This window comes from Scardinius erythrophthalmus, assembly GCF_964197995.2.
Source record: "Scardinius erythrophthalmus genome assembly, chromosome: 20".
Classification (NCBI taxonomy): Eukaryota; Metazoa; Chordata; class Actinopteri; order Cypriniformes; family Leuciscidae; genus Scardinius; species Scardinius erythrophthalmus.
The window spans coordinates 30,439,485-30,452,741 of NC_138240.1; the positions used below are offsets into that span (position 1 = coordinate 30,439,485).

At 36.2% G+C, this 13,257-nt stretch overlaps 1 protein-coding gene across 1 annotated transcript in view; it reads right to left on the reverse strand.

The window, feature by feature from the left end:
• plch2a (phospholipase C, eta 2a) overlaps positions 1-13,257 on the reverse strand; it is a gene marked incomplete at its 3' end in the record, with an annotated part of 135,515 nt that overhangs the window by 25,606 nt on the left and 96,652 nt on the right. The window contains exons 3-9 of the mRNA XM_081348450.1: positions 12,206-12,449; positions 11,469-11,619; positions 7,220-7,390; positions 4,645-4,738; positions 2,910-3,113; positions 2,544-2,664; positions 150-321 (exon numbers count right to left, since the gene is read on the reverse strand). Coding sequence (XP_081204576.1) covers positions 150-321; positions 2,544-2,664; positions 2,910-3,113; positions 4,645-4,738; positions 7,220-7,390; positions 11,469-11,619; positions 12,206-12,449 — 1,157 coding nt within the window. The remainder of the gene's footprint in view (positions 1-149; positions 322-2,543; positions 2,665-2,909; positions 3,114-4,644; positions 4,739-7,219; positions 7,391-11,468; positions 11,620-12,205; positions 12,450-13,257) is intronic.

Consider the following 13,257-nt stretch of genomic DNA (forward strand, 5'->3'; position numbering starts at 1 on the left):
ATACTGTGTATGTTTATACAAATAATTTGTTTTACACCATGCTTGTTTTACATCAGAGTGAGTGCAGTCATCATCTGAACATAACCATAAATTTGCTGCTTTTGAATGAACATTTGTAAAAAAAAAAAAAAAAAAAAATTGACAGGTACCTTGATGAGTATTTTGCCTTTTAGGTCTTCAGGTGAAGGCAGGACTCCAGATGGGTCTGTGGGGATGGAGGATACGTCCAGTTTATCACCAAACACTTCAGTCAGATACTGAGCCATCTTCTTTTGCTGAGGGACACTGCAGTGATTCTCAATGGACAGAATCACTGGATACCTGAGGAAATACAGTCCAAAAACATGCATTTACATATCTATGATAATAGTGAGGCTAATAAAAAGACTTAAAATGTCATTCAGGTTTGAGACAGAATGCTTAAAGGTGTAGTAAGCATTTCCTGAGAAACGCTGTTAAAAGTGGATTGGCTCGAGCACCAAAACACACTTAGCCAATCAGCAGTAGGGGGCGTGTCCACTCATGAGGGAGGGGGAGAGAGAGTGAGCAAGAGGGAGATTTGAACAAAGACTGTAGAAAGAAAGATGGCTGAAAATGGATGCTGAGGTTGCGTTGATTCTGCTACATACATGAGGAACACTGGTTTCGTTGTTTCACAGAACCAAGATATGCTGTTGCTGTAATGTTAGCTATAGTAACAGGACAGGATTTTTTTTTTTGTCTCTTTATTTAAGCATTATTTTGCCTCGCTTCAGCTATGATAAAGAGACATCCACTCTTGCATTGCGTGTTTGTGCATTTTGGGGGCGGAGCAATGAAGGGAGGGGGTGTGTGTTTTTGGGTTGATTTAAAATATCAACAGTGTTTCTCAGAAATCGCTTAATGTACGTTTAAAACAACAGCTTACAATTAAAAAAAAAAGGTGGCCAAAGCTTCAAATAGCTTATGCAGAAATCTTCAGAATCTTTATGGCTTAAAATAAAACAGCTCATGTAATATTTAGTTGTATCCTTATGCAAGGTGGAAAAACAACATTTCTGATGGTTAAGCAATAATTATTTTCAGTGATTTCAAGTCTCATTTCGTACTCTATTTGTGGAAAACACTATTTTTGGTACAAGAAACCTAGATCCATAAGTGAAAACAAATAGCCCTAGATACTGCTAACTGTGTACTTTTACTGCCATTGCAGTTTATATAAAAAAAACATGCTAATATGGCAAGCCAAATATACACATAACAGATGCATATCACATCTGACATATGAATGACACATTATCACAAAATAGCTTTTTGTTTACTGCGACCTACAAGAAGCCTTAACAGTGTGCGGCTTTGTTGCATTATGACCTTTAGCAACAACAACACCTGAAACTCATAGCGATGGAGGAAGTCATGTAGAAACAAGCTGTCAGTGTGAAATGTTCATGTGGACACACACGTTCACACTTTCCCTAGACCCTCTGCTCAACAGTGCTGTCGTCAGGCTCAGAGAATGGGAAATTGCAAAAACAGCGTGACTGTGGGCTAGCATTGATTGTCCTTCACTGCCAGCTGTCAGGCACATAAACCTTCAAAAAAACTTCAGAGTAACTTCAGTTGTCCTCTCTCATATATACGCCGGAAAAGCAAAATATATATGTATGTGCTTGTGTGTGTGTATAGACACATGATTTAAGCATACATCTATATACATCTATGTATTAAGCATGCATATATTATATGGCAAGATAATAAATTGATTAAAGTGTTTTAGCAGCTTCTTATGATTTCTGTTTAATTATCTCATTATTGTAATTTGTTCACAGATACAGAAATTGAAAAATGTAAATGTATATGTATTTAATTATACAACTAAAAAGAATAAGAAAAAGCCATCAACATGAACGGTTTGACAAAATCAACTTGAATTCCATAACTTTTTGTTGGCATGGTCTGAAGTTGATCTAATTCGATTTTCGTGAAATTTGGAGCAGCGTTCTAGGATTTTGAAAATGTAGGTTTTTCATCAAATTCAAAATTACGGAATCATTTTCATGATGGAAAATGACATCATAGGTTGCATTTGAACTGTCTTGAGCCAAAGAATCAGAGGAAACATTTTTGTTTCTGTTTTGTTTCTAGCCCTTACATTTCAAAAGTTCTTAGCATAAACATTAGTGAAAATTTGGACATTTGGTGGCGCTTGAGGGGTTTGAGTTAGAGACTCCCAATTTGCTATGGTAACTGTTCAGACTGTCCTTCAGACTGTCCTCTATCTGTGTGCCAAATTTCATAACTTTTCCACAAGCGGTTCTGTGGGCTGCCTTAGCTTAGACTTTCATGGCGGAAGAAGCAGCGTCAGTGCTTGGCCCGTAATCATAATAACTTTGTGTGTGTACACTGAAAATTGCTTTAATTGACTCGAAATAATTATACATACTTTGTTTTGCTCTTCTCAGCTTAAAAAAAGTCACAAAGTCTGTTAGTTGTTTATATCTCAGTCGACCACTACCTATAACCTTCTGAATCAGTTAATATCCAATATATCCAATGTCTCTTACTGGGTTTTGATGAATGCATATTTGTTGATGGTCTCAATAACATCTTTAAAAAGGATTTTGGAAGTCAGGGTGTAGCCATGATGTACGATTGGTTCTCCATCCTGCCCATCCCAGCAATCCACTAAAGGATGATAATAAAACAAAGTTAAAATGTATTAAATGGATTCATTTAAATGAATTGAATAAATGTACATGTGATTGATACTTTTTCCTTTGTATTTCTCAAGAAAACTAAAGCATATTTTACAAATCACACACAGAGCTTTGCTTCTCATGAATAGTTTGGATCACAAACTGTGGACAATTCATTCACTTATTTAAGATGCAGCACTAAAAACGCACTATAGAAAATCAGGCCAGTCTTACCTTCCACACATCTGCAGCCGGCCTGAAGCACCCAGGCATACATATCCACCCGAGACTGGGACATGAGCTGGTCGCCCATCAGGTAGGTGTTGTGGGAGGAAGCAATGAAGTAGTTACTGAGTGGCTGCGTCATGTCCTGGTTAACCTCGTAATGCTCAGGGTTGAAGATGTCCCCAGCAGGACTGCGCATGTAATTTGTAAAACCTGTGGGGTACAGTTAGAGGAGATTGTGAATTCCTGTCAACATTAGTTGATGCAGTACAAAGAAAAACTAATGCAATGTAGTCTTGAAAACTAAAGAATCTACCTATGTAAAAATGTCATTTTTTTATAAAGTTTCAACTTGATTTTCATCACCAGCAATTCAATTCAAAGTAGTTAATAAAGAGAAATGAACATATCACTGAACAATGGGACTGCAAATAAACTGAAGTTTTCAGTGTCGATTGATTTTGAACATTGTTGTTAAAAAAACTACTACAACAAATCAATTAATACCTGATTTTAATCAATTTACACAGGGTTTGGGTTAAAGGGTTAGTTCACCCAAAAATGAAAATATTGTCATCAATTACTCACCCTCATGTCTTTCCAAACCAGTAAGACTTTCGTTCATTGTCAGAACACAATTGAAAATATTTTTAAGGAAATCTGAGCGATTTATTTCCCTCCATTGACAGTCCTCACAACTACCAATTTGTTGCTTCAAAAAGTAAATTGATGACAGAATTTTCATTTTCGAGTGATCTAACCCTTTAAGGTCCAATGAAACTCTACTCTACTGTATATTAGTAGACTGGTAGGGTTAGAATAAGTTGACATGTAGTTCCAAAGTTACTTATAGTCAGTAGAATGTCTGTTGGGGAGCATCAAAATAAAGAGTTAGCAGATAGTCAACTAATACTCTAATGAGACATGTAGGTGCAACGTTACTTATAGTCAACAGAATGTTAAACTAATACTCTAATGAGAGTTAGTTAACATGTAGGTGCAACGTTACTTATAGTCAACAGAATGTTAAAAGGGACCATCAAAATAAAGTGTTACCCAATTTACTTATTTGTATCTGTTTATTTCTCCTAAAGTATTTTAGCAACATCCAGTTTATTCTTGACACATAACTGAAAACTCCTTTAAAGGCGCAAACACATTAGCAACAATTCGCGGAGGAAAAGGTCCATTGTCCACTGTCAATAGTGTAGTGATGCATCAATCAGTGCTCACACAGAAGTCACTTTCAAACCAAGCAGCTTTCTGTTGGTAAACATGCCGAGTTCACATGACCAACTTAATTCTGATGTGAAATGGGAAACCTTTTACATTTCCAGGTTTCTCAGAAGCAGAAGTCATCATAGTTGGATACACTTCTATAGTAGTTAACGGAAACTACAACAAATATAATTTTTGAGGTCTAAGACTTTCCAAAATATATAGAGAGAGATTTTGTCAGAAGAGAGAAAAATGTCAAATTTGCCATCACTCCCTCAGCCATTGTATTAGAAATTCTCTAGAGCAGCGTAAACCAGTCAATCTGTAATTTAATGCCCAAGTAATATATGTGCCATAAAAAAAAATTGAAATATAAACAACTAAATGTAAAGGTGTCATTACAGGTTGTAAAAATGGTCCATTATGTGAATTTCCCATCGAAAGGAATGTGACCACACTTTAAACCTCCTGACCTCTTAAAAAGTAACATTTGTGCAACTAAATTTTAGAAATAAAACATCCGTACCGTCAATCCCCAGGACACCCAGTGTCTGGTTTTCAGGACAAGGCTCAAACTTGGACACAATTTCGAGGCAGTGCTCTTTTGAGACACTGGTCATCTGAAACACAAACAAACAGTAAAGAAAGATGAACAAGTGAATGATTAAACACTTACAAATGTGTAAAGCATGCATTTAATACAGTTACAGACAATTTTTATTCATATTACATATGAAATGTGTGATAAATAACACCACAGGGAGCCATCCTCACACAACTAGCCCATCTCCCCTCTGGAGTCGATTGTGACGCCTGACAGCTGGCGTTTAAATGGACTGATTAGTCAATGAGATTCCCATCCACGCCAATCAGTGTTAGATATTTCCTCCAGCTAATGCAGTGGAGGATGGAGGGATACTGCCAGCTGTGGATACGGAGTAAACTGCAGTACATCAACATCCTTGTTGATGATTAGCTGCTAGTGGAACTTAAAGGGATTGGTCTACTTTATTCTCAGCTCTATTTTGCACAGTCAATTTAGAAACCAATGCTGTTTGATAAGAGGCACTTTTTTTTCTGCTGGTAACTACTTGAGACATGGATGAGAGTGGAGTGTTATCATGAAGAAAAGGTCACTCATTTTTGCTTGAAATGCTAATTTTCTCATTTTATGTAGTTAATGGTGTATGTTTAATTTCAATTTGACTGCATGCTACTACTTTATAATGCTGTACATTAATGCTTTTAAACTTTTAATGAGATTTTAATGACCGCCTTAAACATCAGCGTTCTGTCAACCACTTACTTTAAACACCACTTGAATCAAACATCAAGTGGATTTTTGATTTGCTAGTTGAAGTAATATGAAAATGTACCATTAGAGTTGATTTTACAAATGAGGTTCCATAGGTTAATGAACATTAGAATAGAATTAAATATCATCCATAGTTGTTAACATATCAATTCACTTGAGATGAATGCAATATTCTAATTAAATCACAAATCAGTTATGACATGCAATCAATTGTATGTTATGACATGTGGACATACAATAATTTCCTGAATGTTGAGGCATAACACTTCCATCATCTCTTTATCTGTCACCATTCTGGGGTGCATTTCCCAAAAGCATCGTTAGCCAACTTTGGTCGCAAGTTCATTCGTTATCAGCATAGTTCAACAAGTCTGTGTTTCCCAAAATCATAGTTCTAATGAACATTCGCAAACAGCATCGCAAAGTTGTGTGGTTTGAACGACAGCTCTTGACCTGTGGTTAGAAGCAGAGTTTTTTGTGACATGTGGACTCAATAAATCCTTATCTTGAGCCAAATAAGAAAGCTGACATTCTGTAAAATCTGTATCTTTTATTTAGAATACATATAAATAAGAACGAGCCAATGATTGAGGCTTTCCTGTAGCTCAAACAGTAGAGCGCTGGTGCTTGCAACGCCAAAGTCATGGGTTCGAATCCCAGGAAAAGCAAGAACTGATAAGAATGTAAATGTGTACCTTGAAATGTAATGCAAGTCACTTTGGATAAAATGCTAAATGCATAAATGTAAATGATTGAATCTGGAAATAAAGCAAAATAACTGAGAGAAATAGTCCTCAGATGTCATGTCCATATCTTATAGCAAAACATCTAGCATTAATTCGATCTCAAACATATTCATTAAAAGTAGTTTTTACTCCACCACCTGTGTGACATCATTAACCAACGTGGTTGAACTACCAATATGCGACGATACGGTTTCGGGAAACAGTCGAGACTAGCTAGTTGATGTCTTCAACGATGCATCATACTATGGTAGTGAAGCAGCGAGTTATGTTGTTGTATGGGAGACGCACCCCAGTTCAGTTTAGCATTTACCTAACACCATATTATTACCTTTACAACTTCAATTTAAAAGGAGATATGGTGATAATTTTTTTTAAAGTTCTAATATACCAAGTAGTCTCTCAAAGTCACACATAATGCACGGTTGGTAACGCAACGCTTTCTTCATAAACCTTAATCAGTGTTTTATATTTTTAGAATTTAAATTTTATAATCAATTGATTCATAATATGACAGCATGTAGATGCCTGTCATTTGCAGACGGTCCATATTGCAGACTTATTCCAAAAAGAGGACTCAAACTGAAATATTTGTTTAAACAAGGTCACAAGGTCAAGGAATTTCATAACTACTGCAAATGTACATTTTATTTTTCAGTGTGAACAACCTGCTAATGTACTAAGTAGTGTTAATGTACTGTTAATGTGTTAACAGTGTTTCAGGCCACTAATAAAAATTCTAATAAATCTTAAGCTGCCCCCCTTAGCAAAGCTTCATTGACTTCTGTGCTGTTCTTTAAGACCATAAAAGAGAAGGATTTGAGGGTGTGTGAGGACAGTCTTTCCAAAATGTTGAGAAAAAGCCTATAAACGGTCACATTAGCATGGAAAGGTCACATTGTATTTTCATTGAGCTTATCAAATTATGGGCCTGAGTTAAAAAGACGTGAAAACAACATGCATGACTGATGCTTCACAGTACCTGCAGCATTTTGTTGTATTTTTATCTTACAAGTGGATTTCACCTGCCAACCACGCCTCACCTTTTGTTCAGTCTCAAGGAAGCGTTTGAGGTCATCTGTATCCAGGTGGTCTTTATGGTTGCTGTAGGTGAGCATCAGCAGGTAGAGATCGCGCCGTGTTGACATCATCTTATAGAAAGAGCAGAACTCCTCAAATCCCAGAGTGCCTTGGTTGTCATCAGTGTCTGCCTCCTAAAATCAAAGATGGAGAAATTTGGAGTGAAAGAACATCAAGGTGAATCAAACTGTTTGCCATGTAAGTAACATTGTAAAAGAAGACGTTTAAAAGAATGTTCATGCTGCTCTGGTCCACACAACAAAAGCATATAGTGTTCAGGGGCTGTCAAGTTCAGAAAAACAAGGAAAACCACCATGAAGGAACCATAAAAGTAGCCTATATGACTCATGCGTGGTATTCCAAATCTTTTGAAGTCATACGATATGAGGCTTTTTGTGGGAGAAACGGATTACAATTTACTTTACTTGCATTGCATATATTCAAATATCAAGATTCCATTTTCATGTTAATGATGCCAAACAGCGAGGTTCTTACGTGCCTCGTAACTGTGGGGGAGGGGAATATTTTTTAGAAAATAACGACTACAATTATTTTTGTTTCTCACATAAAGCTATTGCACCGCTTCAGAAGACTTGTACTGTACAGGTTATGCCTTTTTGTAATTTTTTGTAGTTTGACCGTGAGCATATCGATTTACTCTCATTATATTGCAAAGAGCAATGTGAACATTTTGCCAATCAACTTCTTTTGTGTTCCACAAATGAAAGAGTCACATTGGGCAAATAATGGGGGAAAAAAATACATTTTTGAATTAACTATTCTTTTAAACCCTGGTTGCTCCAGGGGATTGTAACTGTAATAACGGTTCTGTTTCTGTAATAAGTGTACAATTCTTTTTGGATGACTTTTTACATACTGCTAATTTTGTTATAAAATTCATATGGCATATTCTCCTGATTTTTTTTTATTACAAATTTTAGAGTTAGCCTCCTCATATCTGATCATTTTTTTGTAAAGATATGTCATGCAAATAAATTGCTCATCACGTTCTACATCCAGAGATCCTCTTACAGAAAATACCACATATGCCTCTAATCCATGACTTCAGTCACTGATCATTGGTTGATGGAGGATAAACCAGCAGCTCTTCAATCAACTGGAGAAATGGATCATTCAATAACAGCAACCCACTATCACAATTAAACCCCGGCCTTGCTGAGAAGTCAAACCCCTAAAAAAAACAGCGACTCCACATCTCTCCTACAGCTCTCAGCCCATAAGAGCCCAGAAACGTTTTCTCAGCTCACTGAATCCCAGACTCAGACGCCAGCGCTGATCCGGAGAGCTGCTGAGTCAAACACACACACACAAAGGCTTGCGGTGAGCCGAGGCGTGGAGGATGTAATAAACCCTGAGCTAAGCGCCCGAGAATTGGTGCTTTATGGTGAGAATTGTGAAAGCAGGTCACAAACACTGAAGATGCCGAGAAGAGCCGCATTCACACTGATGGCATCACTTCCTCTGAGTACAGGACTGAGGTATCTAAATTATGGACCTTACAAATAAATACATAATTAAAAATGGAACTTTTTATACAATAAATATACTTATAATTAAATTATTACATTTAAAAAAAAAATCTAAAAATGTCAGGGTATTGTCATACAGTTGTTAGTGTATTCCGAGTGATTGCTAGGTTACTTACTGTCAAAAAGGCCACCCATGTATATGATAATCTGTTCTCTAGATGTAAAAAAAAAAAAAAATCCACTTTTTTATTGGGCAGACCAGTCCAATTGTTTGAAAAATGACAAACACCTCTTCACAACAAGCAACATAAATTGAGGTATAATTTACACCAATAGAACAATTGGTGCAGATTACATGTCGAAGTCAAATTGTGAAATATTATTACAATTTAAAATAACTGTTTTCTATTTTAATATATTATAAAATGTAATTTATTCCTGTGGTGGCAAATCTGAATCTTCAGTGTCACTTGATTAATATGCTAATTTGGTGCTCAAGCAATTATTTTATTTCATTTGAATAATTATTAGTAGTAATTATTATCACATTTAAAAATGGTCATACTGCTTAATAGGCCTATATAAAAACCGTGATACATTGTCCTTTCAGGATTCTTTGATGAATAGAAAGTTCAAAAGCACAGCATTTATTTGAAATAGATATTTTTTTTTATAATATTTTACTTTTTTTTATTGTCACATTTGATCAATTAAATGTAACCTTGCTGAATATAAGTATTATATTCTTTCAAAAAAATCTTAATAGCTTTTTACTTTTAAACGATATATAGTGCATTTAAAAAAATACTAAATAAATTATTTAAAAAAAACTACAAAACTAAAACGATTTTTAAAAATGATACATTTTTCTCTACTATAAATTATTTCAAACATATTTGATTTCAGTTTTATACACAATTAATAAACAAACAGAAGATTCCAGCACACAGAGAATCACACAGGTTGTTTATGAGGTTGAGCCAGAGAAATCAGGGCCAAAGACTTAAGGTGACGTCACTCTCTGTTGTTGGATAGCAGGGCCAGATTGCCCCCCTGTGGTTTACTGTGTCTTACACTAAAGGCCATCTGTGTCCATTTACAGCAGATGGGGTGGATGCTGATGAAGTGTGAAGCTTAGTGACCTGCAAACAGCTGAGGTGTCGATCACATATTCACACAATAATCCAGACGGCCTGGGAAAATGCTTTGGAGCATTGTGGGAACAATACACATACACACCATAAGAAGGTCATGGTGTGGCCCAGAAAAAAAAAAGGAATGTCGATATGTCAAACACTGTTTATTATGCATTTTGCAAATATCTTCTGTGCTGATCAATTATCTGTATTTTCATATTCAAATTAGAATAATTCTAGATAAATGGGAGCAATGATAATACAGGACTGTCTCATGTGTATACATTCCAAATATGGTAAGCAAATTTTCTAAATACCAAGCTCTAACTACTGCAATTTCTTCCTAGGCTGATTTTGAGTTTCCAAGGCTGAGGAAAATACCAACTAGTACTAAGTAATACAGTGCCAACACACCACATTGCTTTCAGGGTTATATTAAACTACCCTTTATGGTGTCTTCAGACAGATCTAGTGAAGAGTTTGGATCCAATATTCCTAACATTTTGGAACAATCCAACATGGCGTAGCTGGCAGCACCTTACATTTTTGGGATCTTCTGATGGGATATGGTGAAAAGATTGGATCCAATATTCCTGACATTTCTGAGTCAGCTTTATTAACTCTTAGATTTAAGAGCTGCTTTTGATACGGTGGACCACAACATTCTTATCTTATGACTTGAACAATCTGTGGGTATTGAAGGAAAAGAAAAACTCTCTGATCTTTGAAATTAAATAACTCTGCTAGATCATTAAGGTCATCTCAACAAAGATTGCTGATGGTTCCAAGGGTGACCGTGCTTTTTCTATTGTTGGTCCAAAATTTTGGAATAGTCTTCCACTATCCCTAAGACTAGTAGCCACAGAGTCTGATTTTAAATCTAAGTTAAAAACATTGAATTTTCTGATTGGTGTTTTTGATGTAAACTCCCTTTATAATTTTTTTACGGATATTTATATTAGATATTTATCCTGTTGTACAGCACAATGGCCAGCTACTGTTGCTTTTATTGTGCTATATAAAAATAAAAGTTGATTTGATGATTTGATTCCTGGCATTTCAGAACATTCCAACATGGCATAGCTGGAAGGATCTAACATTTTTGGCATCTTCAGACGGGATCTGGTGAAGAGATTGGATCCAATATTCCTGGTGGTTTGGCATAATTTTGGCAACATTTTTGACATAGTTGGTAGCATTACCAGCAGGATCTAATAGTTTTGGTGTACTGTAGCTGTTAGGATCCTAACAATCTAAAAAGTAGACTGTGGTTGGTCACTTTACATGTCAGTCAGACTAAGAAGGCGACTTCCTATCTAAGTGGGTGTTTTTGACCAGAATAAGCTACAATGTGACTAGTCTTTATGTAAAAAGTATAACAAAAACCATAAAATATATTGACGGTTCAAGCATGTAAAAGGTAAAGACACTTTGATGAAAGTAGTCAGTTGGTTTTAAAACAGCCCCTGGTAACTTTGCAGATGTTGTACCTTTAAAAGTTGATTTGGCAATATTTGGCATGTGGCTATAGTCTCTATCAATCTCTGCCGATTTTCCTGATCGTAATGGCCTGGTGGTCAGCTTACCTTAAACATCTGTTTGACTTTCTGTCTGGGCAGGTTGACATTGAGCTTGTGCAGGAGCTGTAGGACTTCACTGATGCTGAGGCAACCGTCTCCATTCTTATCTGCCTCTGCGAAGGTCTGCTTCAGCCATGTAATGGGAAGAGTTAAGGGTCTGAGAACATAGAATGGCAAGCACGCCCACCAACAAAATATTATGTTAAGCACTGTTTCATAACAAGAATTTAAATTTAGAGTTTGCCAAACAATGTCTAAACCAGTAGTATGACAATAGCTCATATTTTTTTCAAAACTGGGTATCTTTTTACGTAACAATCTACCTTTCTTTTCTTTTTTAATGAGTAGCATGATAAAAAGGCTTTGTCACTACTGATTCATTTGATTCCCAGGGATGAAGATCCTGAACTGCATTATACGTCTCCCAGAAAAGGAAGACAAGTTTGGGAAGATTCAGGGACAGTAGCTTGACTCTAGCTAACTGCTTTTTTATGATGGCTTGACAGTAACTATGTCTTCATAATGATAGGTTGACGGTAGTGAACTAATTTTATAAAAGCATAGCTTGAAATACTAAATTATGAGAAACTTGTGTTTTGGAGCTTCCTCAACAGGGAATCTAACTCTGCTGACAGTTCAAACATGTTCATGTTTCCCAATCTACTAAAAATCTGATTGATAGTAAGGTAGATAGCAACATCTTTATTGAGTTTCTGTCATTGAAACTCCTTTAGAAAGGATATTGGTCACGAGTGCGTTGTCGTTTGGCCAGACTGTCTTCATCGCTGATGCCGGCCATAAGGTACTTAAGGCCAGTGATCCAGGTGCGAGCTTCTTCTCCTGTACCTGACACCAGGTCAAGGGACGCCATGTGCTCGCCATAGTAGATGCTGAAGCAGCAGTTGGGATCAAAACTACCGTCAGCATACCGCTGGAAGATCTCAGACTGCTTCCCCTCACACACCTCCCGAATGGAGTCGATTGGGACTGGAAGGAGAAAAAGACAACAGGGACTGAGTAGTTAAAGAAAGAGATGACATTTATGCTATAATCCTGAGGTGTTCATTAACATTCTACTTTCCTTCAAGCTGCAAAAATCTCAAAGAAACATCATCGTGCACCAACATCCTAATGCTACGAATGTGTGTAATGAAATCCCTCAAGAACAGATCATGTAAATGAGAAGAGCAGATGGCTACCTCAAATTAAACACTCTCCAATGCCAATGTACAACATCTAGAAACACTTAATTCATCAATTTGTGCTCATTTAAACCAGATCATGTCTGCCAAGAGTAGCCATATCTGAACAGCATGCTATAATAGCACATTCCTCCACCCAAAAACAAAGCAATTCTAGCGAGTGATATCTGATTCAACACATGCCTGTTTTCAAACACCCATGTTTGAAATGTAACATTTCAAGATGAGATTTTAGAGAAAAAAACACAACATTTCTGTTTATTACTTGATTCTGATAGGTCAATGGTCAGTCATGGCTTTCTGTAAATTTCATTCAAATATTCTTGTATAATGATACTAATGTGTGTTAAACTGAACTATACAGTACAAATTGTTAATGCAGTTAAGAAAGAAAGAAAGATAAACAACAAGAAAGTGCAGTTAAGAAAGATAAGCTACAAGAAAGACCCGATGGAATGAATGAACAAACATAGTTTTCTTTCTTGTGTTGACATTTTATTTTGAAACAGCAAGTTGGAGCAACGAGTCAAACAGCCTTTAGAAAAGTAGCCAAAAGCTTTTGGAATATTTGGCTATAAGACAAAACCACACTT